A 13338-nucleotide genomic window follows, 5' to 3' on the forward strand; every position below is an offset into this window, starting at 1 on the left:
CCACCCTGCTCCGAGTCCCACCCCTGTCCCCGCCCCCTGGCCAAAAGGCCGGAACGCAAGCCCGGCTCTCCAGACGCTTTCCGTTACCCCGACATTTTGCCGCTCGCTGCGTCTTCCTCGCAGGCAGCCCGCTGGAGGCTGCAGCCAGGGCCTGCTGTTGTCCGCAGGGCAGACGCTAGCTCCTGCAGCAAGCGCCGCTGATAACCCGCATATCTCACCCTTCACCCTCCCGCAGCAGTGCAGAGCACAGAACTTAGACGCCATCCGGCTCAGGGATGGGGTTTCCCCCGAAGCGCAGTACCTGGCCTCCCCTCGCGGAATGCTGTCTGTGCGCGTGCGCACATGGGAAGGCAGGCTCTTGCGGGCCCGAGCCTTTCGCGAATACAGCTTTACTGCGCTTGCGTCAGGTCAAACCGGAAGTACTTCCAGCTCCAGCCCTTTGGGCTGTGGCCTGGCTTTTGTTTAGGCTCTCGGGGCTCAGATGTAAGATTTCTTTGGTTCTCGCAGAGCAGGATGTCAATGCATAGACCTTTACCTGGCACCTCCCTTCCCCAACAGAGGCAGACTCTCCCTCAACCACCCAAGCGATGAAATCCAAACCTCTTGGTCTAGCGTCCTTGATCTTTGCCCCATCAAACTCTTCTAACATTGTCTCTTTTACCCTGCTCACCTTCGAACGCTGGCTAGACCCTCTGCAAGACTGACTCTCCTCTGTTGATCAAAGACCTGAAGCTGATAGGTCGTCTGGCCTCTGTGAAGCTCTTCCTGAAACTACTCCATCCCCACAGCCACCAGGCCCTACTGAGCTCTCATTGTGCTGGGACACCACTCCTGTAGCTGCTTGCTTTCATCCACGGGCATTTCACTCCAAGGACATCCTTGGACTGCAAGCTTCTAGGGGACAGTGTAAACATTCATCCAACTCTGTACCACTGATATCCAGCCTGACATGACCAGCAAAGCAGGTGCTGTTTGCTGAAAGAAGAGGACTCTCTGGCCAGCTTGAAAACAAATTTATTAGTTCAGAATAGAAAGAGCAAGAGTTCAGCTGCTTGGATTTCTTCAGTAAAAACTGAGCCTCTTGATCGGAGAGCTGCCAGCCTGCCCTCCCCCCTACTCTCCAAACAACTAGCCCTACTATTAAGGCACTTGAGGAAAGGGGGAACAGAGAGGTCTACAGACCGAACCTCCCAGGATCCTGGACAGGGCCAGTGTCGTCCCACCAGTTCCCTTCAGCCATAGCTGAACAAGGAGAGCTGGCAGATACCTCTGCAGAGCCATATGCCCAGGCCCTCAAACGCTGGTGTTAGGTCATGGACAATGCCAGCACCACAGAGGGGCTGGTAACAGACATTATTTTGGCACAAGGTGTGAATCAATCCACCACGTGAAGAAGACACTTGGTGGTAAGGCTTTGTGGCCTCAAAGGCCATAGCTCCAGCCTGTCCCTCTCTCTAGGAGAGTATTAGAAGCTGGAGGGTAGGGATGGGGGCCCCCAGAATTCCCTATACAGAGAAGGGAGCTGAACATCAGGACAGGGGAAGAGTTTGAGTCCTCCCTGCTCCCCGCTTTCCAGAGAAGTTAATGCTTCTGCTTAAGCACCTCCAAAAAGAGAGAGAGATAGCCACTGCCAGTAAAAGAATAAAATGCACCCCCCCAGAAGACATCACCCGAAGAAGGTGGGGGCAGTTGGAGTGCACCCCCCGCCCCGAATCTGTAAGTGCTTGCTTTGGGAGGGCTTCAATCCCCTGCAACCCAGTACACCCAGGCAGGGTCAGTGTCACCCCCTTAGGAGCTGATCTGACTCAGAAGGGCTGAGAAGTCCATGTCTGCAATGGAAGAGAAGTCTTCATCCCCTGACAGGAGGCCGTTGGGAAGCCCAGAGGCCCCCAGGGGAGCGGGAGCTGGGTCAGGGGGCCTCTGGGATCCTGTCACCAGGCGAGTTATTGCCTCAGGGTACTCCATCAGCATGGGCTCAGCTGCGTGGGGGGCCACAGACACACCCTGGTTCAGCAGTTGCTGAAACTCAGAGTTGTCGACGGATGCCAGGTCTGTGAACACGGCTGGGTCGGCGCTATTGCCGAGCAGGGCCCCCAGGTCTTCATCAGCGTCAAACTGCAGGTGCAGCAGGGCCTCCGTCAGTGTCCCTTCCCCAGCCTGGGTGGTCTTGGGAGCAGGCGGGACCACAGCCTGGGCAAGGCCTGGGGCTAAGATTGGGGCAGGGGCCGGGGCAGGGGCCGGGACAGGGGCCGGGGCAGGGGCCAGGATTGGGGCAGGGGCTGGTGCCAAGGCAGAGGGCTGGCTTGGGATCTGCCCAGAAGGAAAGACCATGGGGGAGAACTCTTCGAAGTTGATGGTGCTGAGGGATGACGTAAAGGGATAGGACTGGGGAGCTGGGAGAGAGAGAGAGAGAGAGAGTCAGGGGTCAGACAAGGCTGCAGAGACCCACTCTGAACTATGTGCCCCAGCCCCTGTCAGGAGTTGCTTAGTTCGCATCAATCTCTCCCTAGGAGGTCACAGCTAGCACCCTCCCTCCTTCTTCTTTCTCAGTCTGATCTGTTCAGTTCCATCCTCTCCTCCTCCTGTGGAACCCTCTAGCCCACAGAGCCTTTCAGAGGAAGGGAAGCTGTCAGAGATCAGCTGGTAAACCCCAGCTTCCAGAGACCATGAGCCCAATGAGCGCCCGGAGAGTCAAGGCCAGAAGCAGGGCACTTGGTCACTCTTTTCCAAGCTACATACCAGCATGCGCTCTCTGTTACTTTAGGGGAGACTTTGCTTCCCTAATTCCACTGAGAGCTGAGGGCGAAGACTGAGAGCGAAACGGCCTCCCGTAGCATCCAGTATGGGGTTAGCTGACATAGTGGTTCTCAGACCACATCATGCATTAGTGCCTGAGCCGGTTCCTGGGCCACGCTTCCAAAGCCTCTGACTGCACAGGTCAGCGATGGGGCAGGGGACTGTGCGTCTTCACCACACCCCAGATGGCTCTGAGGCAGGTAACTAGGCCTTAAGCCCTGTGAGCCCGACAGAGAGCAGGCTTCAGACACCTGCTGGTAAAGCTGACCCCCTCCAGCCCAGAGCCAGAGGCTGAGTGGAATTGAGCCCATAGTTCCAGAGGGGCAACAGGAAACCCTTACCTGGCTTGGGGACAGCAGTTGAGCTTCGGGAAGGCACAGCAATGCGCCGGGGTGGAGGCCGGGGGTCGGTGGGTCCTGTGGAGCAAGGCTGGGTCAGTTCCTGGCCCCCAGGATCTCCCCTCTCCTATCCACCGCCTTCTAATTCTCTCCACGGCCCCGCTCACCATTGAAAGGACTCTTTTTCATGATGCTCTTGAAGGTCTCGTATGTCCTTTTGCGTTTCTCCTCAATCCGGTGACGATCATCTAGGGAAGAAATGGGGAGAAGTGGGTCTCGCTCTTCTCGGCTGGATGCCCAGAGCTTTCAAGGACCCGCAGGAGGAACGTGAGGAGGCCGTCCGTCCGTAAGACCCTGTCTCCCGACATTCCCTGCCAACAAGGGCCCCATGACGCTGTGCCACACAATTCTGAGAGTCCCACAGCTTCCTAAGAAGGCCTCGGTCGCTGAATCTGACCCCCCAAAGGCCACGTGGGTGCCTCCAAGTAGGGGTCGTGCTCTGAGGGGACAGGAGCCCTTGTGAGGCCCTGTCTCCAGCTTCTTTTCTTACCTGCGTTGCCCACGTCCTAGCTCACCTCCAGCCTTGACCCGGGCCTGACCATGATCTTTGCAGCGTGGGGCAGCGGAAGCATAACGGGCTTGCCGAAGACCGACAGGGACTCTATTCTGATCTCTGACGGTTTGCTAGTTCAGTCTGGAGCCTCCAGGACCACCCTTCTAAGCACTAGGGCACGTGGAGAACTCCAAAGTACGCAACACCATCCGTCCAAAGCCAACCTCATCATCTCACCTCAAATACCTGGCTCTTCCTCCCCCAGTGGCCCCTGACCACCCGTCTGCCCTGTCACCACAACTAGACACCTCGGAGTCATCCTCAACATCTTCCTTCCTCTCACCCTCCACCGTCCACTAACATGATGCACGTGTACCAAGCACCCACCATTCTAGCCACGGGGGATATGGCTGTAAGCGGACAAGGCTCCTGCTCCCCCAAAAGTGGACATCCTCGTGACAGGGGGGCAGGGACACCACCATACACAAGCGCTAGGCACTCTATGGAAGAGACACAGACTGACAGAAGAGAACCGGAAGTGAGGTTAGGGAGGTGGCCGCAGGAGCACCGGTGTGGGCCCATCGTGCGAAGAGCCAAGCCTTCCCAGCAGAGACAAGAGCTGGAGCACGGATCCCGAGGAGGGACTGAGCTGAGTGTGTGTTGGACGGCAGAGCCTGGGGGCGAAGGGCACCCAAGGGAGACAGCAGTGATGGAGACTGTCTCCCTCTGCCATTCACCCTGCAAGGTTCACACCACGTCTTCCCCTGGACTGGACCGCGGCACCTTCCACAAGAGCCTCCCTGCCTGGAGTCTCTCCCTCTCGGATCCTCTACACACTCCTGGCAGAGCGAGCTTCCAGATCCACTCGTGTCCCCTCCTTCTTAAACCTTCGGTGGCTCCCCATTGCCTTTAGGATGAAATCTTGGATGAATGCCTTGAGTCGGACACTCAAGGCCCTTCTGCCAGCGCCTGCTCCGTGCCCACCGACAGCTCCCACAAGGCCACCCCCAATGCATTGGGCACCATCCACGTGTCTGTCCACCTACCCGGAGCGTGTGCTTCTGGGGTTTTCTCCACCTGACAACACTCCTGCTCCACGCGGCCAGCTCCAGCTCTTTGCACGCACCTCCCTCCATTTCACATGTCATTCTGTCACTTAAGAATCTGTCCTGCGTGTCTGTCTTTCTCATGAGACTGAGCTTCCGGAGAACAGGGGACACATCTTACTCATCTTTGTATTCACAATCCCTGGCACTGGCCCTGACACCAAGTGGGCACTTGATAATCACCTGCGGAATGAACTGATAGCTATTTTAGGAGTTGCTTTTCAAACTCTATTAGACTCAGCTCCTGGGGCCAAAAACACTCTCAGGCTCAACGGCGGGCTTTGGAGCAAAGGTCATTCCGGCTGTTACTAATGTGGTCAGATGCCTGAAAGCCTTGACCGAATCGTGGCTGTGTGGGCGTGACGAGACACACAGCCTAGCAACAGGACCCTAGAGCCGGATGCCCTGAGTTTAAGCGCTAACTCTGCCACTCACGATCTATGGGAGCTCAGGCAACTTAGCTGCTATCTTCTACCTCAAAAAGCTCATGAGGGAATAAAATCAGGTAATTTGCGGATACTCTTGGAATAGGACCAAACACGTAATAAGGACTCAGTAAGTCTCGGGTATCCTTACTACTATCTGAGGCAAGAAAGAGACTCTCATTACCATGTAAGTCCCCGCCCTGACTCCAGCCCCACTTGACCCACTTGATCCAAACACTCTTGACCCCCTACCACAACCCTAGACAGCTAGCCCTAGCCTCACGTTTGCAGGGTGCTTCCTTCCCCAGCTGAGTACCTGTGTCTGGCAAGTACTGGAACTCCATGGGTTCGCTGAGCTCCCGATCTGAAGGCCGCCGCAGCTGCATGGAGACTCGCACGGGCGCCTGCAGGCTGGGGTCCGCATAGGGAGGTGTCCGGAACACAATGGCCACTTGTCGGTGTACATCGGCTTGAGAGAAGGAGCCTCGGGCCTCCCAGCCTGGTCCCGTGAAATACACTTCGATGTCCTCTGCAGGAGATGGGGGAGCAATGGGGGTCACCGGGCTCGACACACACGGCTCGCTGTCCCCCACGACTGCTGAGACTCACTTTCCCGAGCTATGTCACTATGCTGCCACCAAGGTGTCAGGGGGAGTGTTTAAAGTCCATTTGCTGACACTCCCCATACCTGCTCAGCATCGCCCCTCACCTCCTGTCCCAGAGCCCAGCCCTCTTCCTGGTGTGTACCTTTCTGCACCTTGTCACACAGCAGGAAGATCTCATCCCCACCGAGGCAGCTCCCAGAGTTTCGGTTCACTCGGCAGATCTTGAGCTCGGCGGTGTTGGGGGCACCTGAGGGTGTGGGAATAAGAAGGGAAGCCCTGAACCATCCCAGGTCTCTGGGGCCGGCCTGCAGGACATGCAACCTCCCTGTCCGTCCCAGAGTCAAGGTTGTGCAGAGCTGGCGGACCACACCTCTGCAGCCAAGGTGTGACCGATCGTTCCCAGGGCTCCTTCACCCCACCTTATCCAGCAGCTGTTTATCTACCAGCATCTACTGCATGCCCAGCACTGTTTCAGGCACGGGGAACACAACCAAACCCAATCATCGCGGCCCTCATGGAGCTTAGAGTCCGGGGGAACCAATCTGGTCACATTCTCTCTTTTTCTTTTTCTTTTTTTTTTTTTTTTCCAAATGTTTATTTATTGCTAGGAGACAGAGAGAGAGACAGCGTGAGCAGGGGAGGGTCAGAGAGAGAGGAAGTCACAGACTGAAATAGGCTCCAGGCTCTGAGCTGGCAGTCAGCACAGAGCCAGACGCGGGGCTCGAACCCACGAACCGAGAGATCATGACCTAAGAGAAAGTCGGACGCTTAACCAACTAAGCCACCCAGGCACCCCACATTCTCTCTTTTTCCATCAGACCCAAGCAACCTTCAAGGCCATGTGCTTGGCAACAGACCCTTCCCTCCTGACCTCCACTTCATCCTGGTTTCCTGTCCGTGGGGCTCCAGAGCCCTTTTATTTTCGTTCATCCTGCTGATTACTTGGTTAAAGACTGCAACTGATCAATGTTGGCCCGACCCATCTGTGAACTTCCTATGAGCTTTCACCACTGAATTACTACTCAACTAACGTCTTCTTGCTCCTGGGAGTTCATTTCCTGGAGTCGTTAGTACAGTTCTGGGCACGCCACCCTTCCATCCCATACTGGCAATGCCTGTCTTCCACCTGACTCCCTGCCAGCCTGGAAGGCACACCTCATGGGCAGCTCTGGGTCTTCTGTGCCCTGTCCCCCCAGCCAGAACAGAGCAGACATAGAAGAGACGAGAAATACACAAGATCCCCGAACCAAGCGAGAGCTCCTCTCGCAGCCCATACCCAGCCAACCCCTTTCCTCCTTACAGGCCTGACCCCCTCCCCACGGCTCCCCGGATACTTACGGTTGTCAAAGATGGGATGAGAGAGGACAGGTGGCAAGCGGAGGGGCCTGCCTGCCGGGTCCCGCACTGTCACCTGGAAACAGAGCCGCACCGCATTCAGGTCGTAGTCCCCACGCTGTTCTTCTATGGGAACTGCCACAAAAGCAGATGGTCAGGAGATCGGGAGGCATGGCAGGGAACTGGGGGGGGAGGGGGCAGGCAGGGAGCTCTGGGCCAAGAGGGTTGTTGGAGGGGGTGTCAAGCAGTAGGAGTCCTAAAGGAAGGGAGAGACAAGGTTCTAGGACCATCACTGACCTGTGTGACCCATATGGGACCCTGGATGTCATGTCCCCTCACTGGCTCCCAGTTTCCCCAGTGGTGAAATGGGAGCGTGTACTGAATGGGCAGCAAGATCCCAACTGCACTATGAGTGCTGGCCAACCGAGGGAGAGGTGCAAGGAAGGTGGCCTCAGAAGGGTGACAGAGGGTGGGGGTGCTTCAAGCGGGCCCAGGCCTTCGCCCCCTCCCCCCTCACCTTGGAAGGGATTGTTGTTGGTCTGGATGCGTTGACTAATGGCCTGCTCCAGGTCCCGCTTCTTCACACACTGGATCCCCAGGTTCTGGAAGCTGAGTCCCCCCAGGCATCAGTCCCACTGTCTCTGCCCAGGCTGCCCTCCTCCCCCCATTCATGAGATCACCTCTGTGCTTCACCCCCTCCAATGGCTTCCTCCTGTGCTGCAAAGAACACCCCCCTCCTTACTTTGGCTTAAAAGCACCTGTGCCCTATGACCCGGCCCAAGCCACAGTCCCTGCTGGCTCCCTACCCTCAGCCAGAGTGGCTTCTCGTCTGTTCCATGCTTCTCTGCCCTTGCTCACTACTCCAGCCTTAAGCGAGGGGCCTTTCCTCACCTCCTGGCTCCCCTACCTCCCCATCCACCCCTACCTCCTCTCCACCAGTGGGTTATTCTTCCAACCTAACACTGTTTTATTTTCGTCAGTGAAGTCACCTCAGGTGTTGAGGTGGTTAGGGATCCAGCCCTACCCCATGGAGCCCATACCTACTTGACAGTGGAGACGTACAAACAGGTACCCCAGACGGAGTAAGACAGTGACAGCTACATAACTCCCCTGCCTCCTGCCCACCCCCCCACCCCTGTCAGGAGCTCACCTGTGGATGCAGCGGTCTGGGCAGAGCTCAGCCTCATAGAAGCCATCCCGGCAGTCTTTTCCCACCAGCTCGTGGGGGTGAGGCCGATGAGGGGGGTCCTTGGTGACCAATGAGATGCGAACTGTCCCTGGCCCGGTGTAGCCATTGATCTGTTCAAAGTCAAGAGAACATTTAGAAACTCAGGAATTCCAGACTCAACTTCCAGACACTGTGCCCCGGCCTGGAAGCAAGCCTGCCCCAGGTTCTTCCCTTACACCCACTGTGTCCCCCACCCCACCGCTAACAGCCCTGCTGACCTTGATGGTGGGGTGGGTCTTGGTGGTATCTGTGCTCCTCTCGCCGGGGATACTGCCCGCGGAGCGACCCTCGCACTTGTAGCGGAAGCGCATGCCCCGCTGCTTGGGCTGCTCGATGATTTCCACATAGGGGCCAGAGGCCTGGGCTGGCTCTGCGGCAGGGACATGGACCAGCCCCGGTCAGACGGCTGCCCTCCTTGCCCCTAACCCTGGGGAGCTCCTCCCCAGTCACTGGGAAAGGCTGGTCCACTTACCAGTCGGGAAGATGAGGGGAAACAGGTCTGAAAGGGGAGGGAGACGAAGGTCAGCACAAGCCCACTCCCCATCCTTACCAGGGAGGGCCTGCTTCCCCATGGAGAGGAGATGGAGCCTGGCTCCCTCCCTCCGAAGGAGACTGAGTCAGGGCCCGCTCCCAGGGACCTGCAGGTAAAACTACGGAGAAGGGGTAAAGAAGGCAGAAGCACCTGCTTCCCGAGGGAACCCTGGGTCTAGCGTCCTCTCTTTACGGAGGGAAACGGAGTCGGGGCCTTTCCTACTTCCATAAGGAAAGCTAAGGGGGGGCACTCCCCACACCTCATCCTGAGAGGAAACTGAGTCAGACAGTCTCTTCCCCCGACAAGGAAACCAAGTTGGAACTGCCCCCACGGCGCCTGGGTTAAACTGAGTCAAAGCTCACTGCCCCCACCCCCCAGACCCCCTCCCACGAGAATACTGAGTCAAGTCTCCGCCACCTACAGGGGAAACTGAGTCAGACCCCTCCATGCCCGCCCCGCCCCGCGCCACCATCCGGCCGGCCGCTCCCTGCGCAGCGCCCATCGGCGCAGGAAGGGGCGGAAGGAGGCGCGGGGGTTCCAGTCACCGTGTCGGAGACCCCGATTCGGCCACCCCGCCGGGTCAGAGGGTGCCCTCACCGTCCATGGCCAGGGTCCCGGGGGCGGGGCCGGGGTCGCAGCTGGGCCCGCAGCGCGCGCTACAGCCAAGCCATTCGCCAGAGGCGGAAATGCGCCGCGCGCGCCCGCCGCCGCGTCACTGCCGGGAATCTGGCCGCGCCTGCGCGCTGCGCCGCCCAGCCGCCGCCGCCGCCGCGGCCGCCGCCCCCCGCGCGGGTCCAAGTGCGCGCCGCGCCGAAGACTGAGAGGACGCGCGCGCCGCCGCCGCCTCCCGAGTCTGGGAACCAGAGCGCGCCGCTTCAGGGATCGAAAAGCTCCTCGTCCCGACGCCGCTGCCGGGGCTGGCGGGGCTGCTGGGCTCCCTCCCGGGTCCAGGCCCCGCCTCGAGGGCGGGCCCAGCGATTACTCACAATGTTTTTAGGGGATTTCGGGGCCCCCTCCCGCTGATCGGAGGAGTTGGGTGATGTCACCCGGGCCGGGTCTGGAGCCCAGCCAGGTCCGCTGGGCTGCGGCCGCCCGCCCTGCTCAGGGAAAGGCCCGGGCCTGCTTCGCCCGCAAAGGCCAGGTGGCTGATCTCCACACGGTTTCCTAATCGCCAAAGGTGCGTCTTGGTGGTTGTCGCGACAGAAGCACTTTCTAATTAGCCATTCACCCCAGCGGGGTGCAAAGGGGAACAACCTGACCTCTCCACCTGGCAGTGCTTGGACCGTGGGCTTCACGGAGCCTGCAGAACGCAAGGGGCGACCAAGACATTGAGCTGCATCTGCTTCCGCTGGCTAGGGAAGCCCGAGGGCTCGTAGGTTTAAGAGGCATATGCATTTATGGTTCATCCACACAGTCAGCCCTAGGCCCCCAGCCCCCAGGGACGATGGATGGGCTGGAGGCGCCCAGCGGCAAATCTCCCCAGGAGTTTTGTCTCCGTGCCTGTGTCTGGGAAGGTCCCAGACCCCTGCCTGGGGCCACCTAAACCTAAAGGCTCCTGCCCCCGCCCATCTCCCCAGGGCCTACTGCTGGGGCTCAACCATCTGCCTAAGGATTTCCACTAATTACCCCTCCTGTGACCTCTCTGCGGGAGTATAGTCCCCAAGGTCAAGCTCAAGGCCTCGTTGTGGGATGAGAGAGGAGGCCGGAGTACCTCCCCACTTCAGGCTTTTTCCCCAAAGGAAGATGCTCCAAGGCAGGCAGTGGATTCTTCCCCAGATGGAGAAAGACTGAACTCGTTCTAAATTAGGGAATCATGTGGGAATTGGAAAAGATTGGAAATTCTGACTTGCTTTCCCAGGGTCTGAAAAAACAGGAAGAGAAAAGTGAAAACAGTTAACCACCCTCCCACTCATTTCAGTTTCTCCTGTTTTGGGCCCCGATTTGAAGAGTCAGCTCACTTTTGAGGAGGCATTCAGGTCGACAGACTGATTAATTACAATCTTTGCTTAATGACACACAATCATTGATCCTTGTATGATCCTCTTTACTATTATTTATGTATTTATTTTTAAAATATTTTTTTGAATTTATTCTTGAGAGAGAGAGAGAGAGAGAGAGACAGGGCATGAGCTGGAGGAGGGGCAGAGCAAGAGAAAGACACAATCTGAAGCAGGCTCCAGGCTCTGAGCTGTCAGTACAGAGCCGGACATGGGGCCTAAACTTACAAGCCGCGAGATCATGACCTGAGTCAAAGTCGGAGGCTTTACTGACTGAGTCCTCCAGGTGCCCCCATGATCCTCTTTTTAAAATTCACATATATTGGGGGTGCCTGGGGGCTCAGTCAGTTAAGTCTCCCACTCTTGATTTCAGCTCAGGTCGTGATCTCACAGGTTCGTGGAACTGAGCCCCGCATCCAGCTCTGTGATGACAGCGAGGAGCCTGTTTGGGATTCTCTTTTCCCCTCTCTCTACTCCTCCTTTGCTCAATCTCGTGCTCTCTCTCGAAATAAATAAACTTAAAAAATTTTTTAAAAGATTGCCACTCTTAAAAAAATCTTAATGAGTGCATGGCTTTAAACGTATTTGATGTGCTTTGACCTATTAATAACAAATATTTGATATTTGTTTTCATTATTGAAGGAAATAAGGAAATTTCCAGTTTTACATATTGAAGTTCAAATTGTTCCATCATTGACCAGTGGAAAACTTTTCAATTTTGTTCTTCAGTCCTTTTGACTTAGTTCCACAATTCTAGTGTCTAAGATTGGGAATCAGTATGCTAAGAATACTTACTGATACTGGGTTAGTCATTGTAGATCTTTTCAATGAACAGTTATGCTATATATCTATATAGCATATATAGATATAATATATATCTATATATGCTATATATAAAATATATTAGGAGTTCATATTGATATCTACTTTTTATTAAAAAAATTTTTAGTGTTTTATTTATTTCTGAGAGAGAGAGATAGCATGAGCAGGGGAGGGTCAGAGAGAGGGAGACACAGAATCTGAAACAGACTCCAGGCTCTGAGCTAGCTGTCAGCCAAGAGCCCAACTCAGGGCTCAAACCCACAAACTATGAGATCATGACCTGAGCTGAAGTCGGATGCTTGACCGACTGAGCCACCCAGGCACCCCTGATATCTCCTTTTTAGATTTAGGACTACAGGGTTTTAACTTAACCTCAATCATCTTACATATTTCTCCAGTGTTAAAAAAAAATCTCATTTCTCTTTTTACAGAAATAGAACAATCCATCCTTAAGTTCAAATGGAGTCTCAAGGGACCCTGAATAGCCAAAACAATCTTGAAAAAGAAGAACAAAGTTGGAACAGTAATACTTCTTGATTTCAAAACTTACTACAAAAGAATGCTAATCAAATCAATCAAACTAAATCTATGTCTGTGGTACAGACATAGATCGATCAAATGGAATAGGTAGCCCAGAAAAACAAACTCTCACATATATGGATGAATGATTAAAAAAATTTTTTTTAAATATTTATTTTATTTTTGAGACAGAGAGAGACAAACTTGAGCAGGGGAGGGTCAGAGAGAGAGGGAATCACAGAATCCAAAGCAGGCTCCAGGCTCTGAGCTAATAGCACAGAGCCCAACGTGGGGCTTGAATCCACAGACCACAAGATCATTACCTGAGCCGAAGTTGGCCGCCCAACCGACTGAGTCCCCCAGGGGCCCTGATGGTTGAATGATTTTTGATAAGAGTGCTAAGACCATTCATCAAGGAAAGGACAGTCTTTTTAATGAATGGTGCTGGGGAAACTGGATATCCACCTTCAATAGAATGAAGTTGGACCCTTACCTTATACCATATACAAAAATTAACTTAAAATAAATAGAAGACTTGAAGAGCCAAAACCATAAAGCTCTTAGAAGAAAGCATAGTGGGGGATGGGGGGCTCACCTGGGCGGCTCAGTTGGTTAAGCATCCAATTCTTGATTTCAACTCAGGTCATGATGTCACTGTAAGTTTGAGACCCGTGTTGACCTCTGTGCTAATAGCATAGAACTTGTTTGGGATTCTCTCTCTCCCTCTTTCTCTGCTTCTCCGCTCCCCCAATTGTATGATTGTACTTATACATAGAATTGTCAAATTCATAGAGACAGAAAGTAGTATAATGGTTACCAGTGGCTGGGGAAAGGGAAGAATGGGGAGTTAGTGTTTAATGGGTACAGATTTATATTGGGGATGATGGAAAGATTCTGGAGATGGATGGTGGTGATGGCTGCAAAACAATGTAAGTGTACTTAATGCCATGGAACTGTACACTTAAAATGGTTAAATGGCAAATTTTATACGATGCCTATTTTATCACAATAAATAAATAAACAACCAAATAAATAAATGATCTCTGTTCTCAAGGACATCGACCAATTTCTCATTTGAAGTG

At 54.7% G+C, this 13338-nt stretch overlaps 1 protein-coding gene across 1 annotated transcript; it reads right to left on the reverse strand.

The window, feature by feature from the left end:
• Positions 1 to 997: 997 nt before the first annotated feature.
• RELA (RELA proto-oncogene, NF-kB subunit) lies at positions 998 to 9614 on the reverse strand. Its single transcript, XM_039244877.1, has 11 exons — positions 9516 to 9614; positions 8859 to 8885; positions 8605 to 8756; positions 8309 to 8457; positions 7676 to 7767; positions 7162 to 7293; positions 5966 to 6070; positions 5535 to 5747; positions 3302 to 3382; positions 3138 to 3212; positions 998 to 2393 (listed from the first exon to the last, which is right to left on the reverse strand). The coding sequence occupies exons 1-11, from the start codon at positions 9520 to 9522 to the stop codon at positions 1789 to 1791; spliced, it is 1638 nt and encodes a 545-aa protein (XP_039100808.1). The 5' UTR covers positions 9523 to 9614; the 3' UTR covers positions 998 to 1788.
• Between the last annotated feature and the right edge of the window lie 3724 nt (positions 9615 to 13338).

This window comes from Hyaena hyaena, unplaced genomic scaffold (genome assembly GCF_003009895.1).
Source record: "Hyaena hyaena isolate Hyena2069 unplaced genomic scaffold, ASM300989v1 scaffold_248, whole genome shotgun sequence".
Taxonomy (NCBI): domain Eukaryota; kingdom Metazoa; phylum Chordata; class Mammalia; order Carnivora; family Hyaenidae; genus Hyaena; species Hyaena hyaena.

Bases quoted from the DNA above. Each gene is read 5' to 3' on its own strand.
- RELA (XM_039244877.1), bottom strand. The intron at 8,757-8,858 runs GTAAGTGGACCA...TCCCTGCCGCAG, and splicing joins TCCCCTCATCTTCCCGACTG to AGCCAGCCCAGGCCTCTGGC. The intron at 5,748-5,965 runs GTACACACCAGG...CATCTCCTGCAG, and splicing joins GTGTGACAAGGTGCAGAAAG to AGGACATCGAAGTGTATTTC.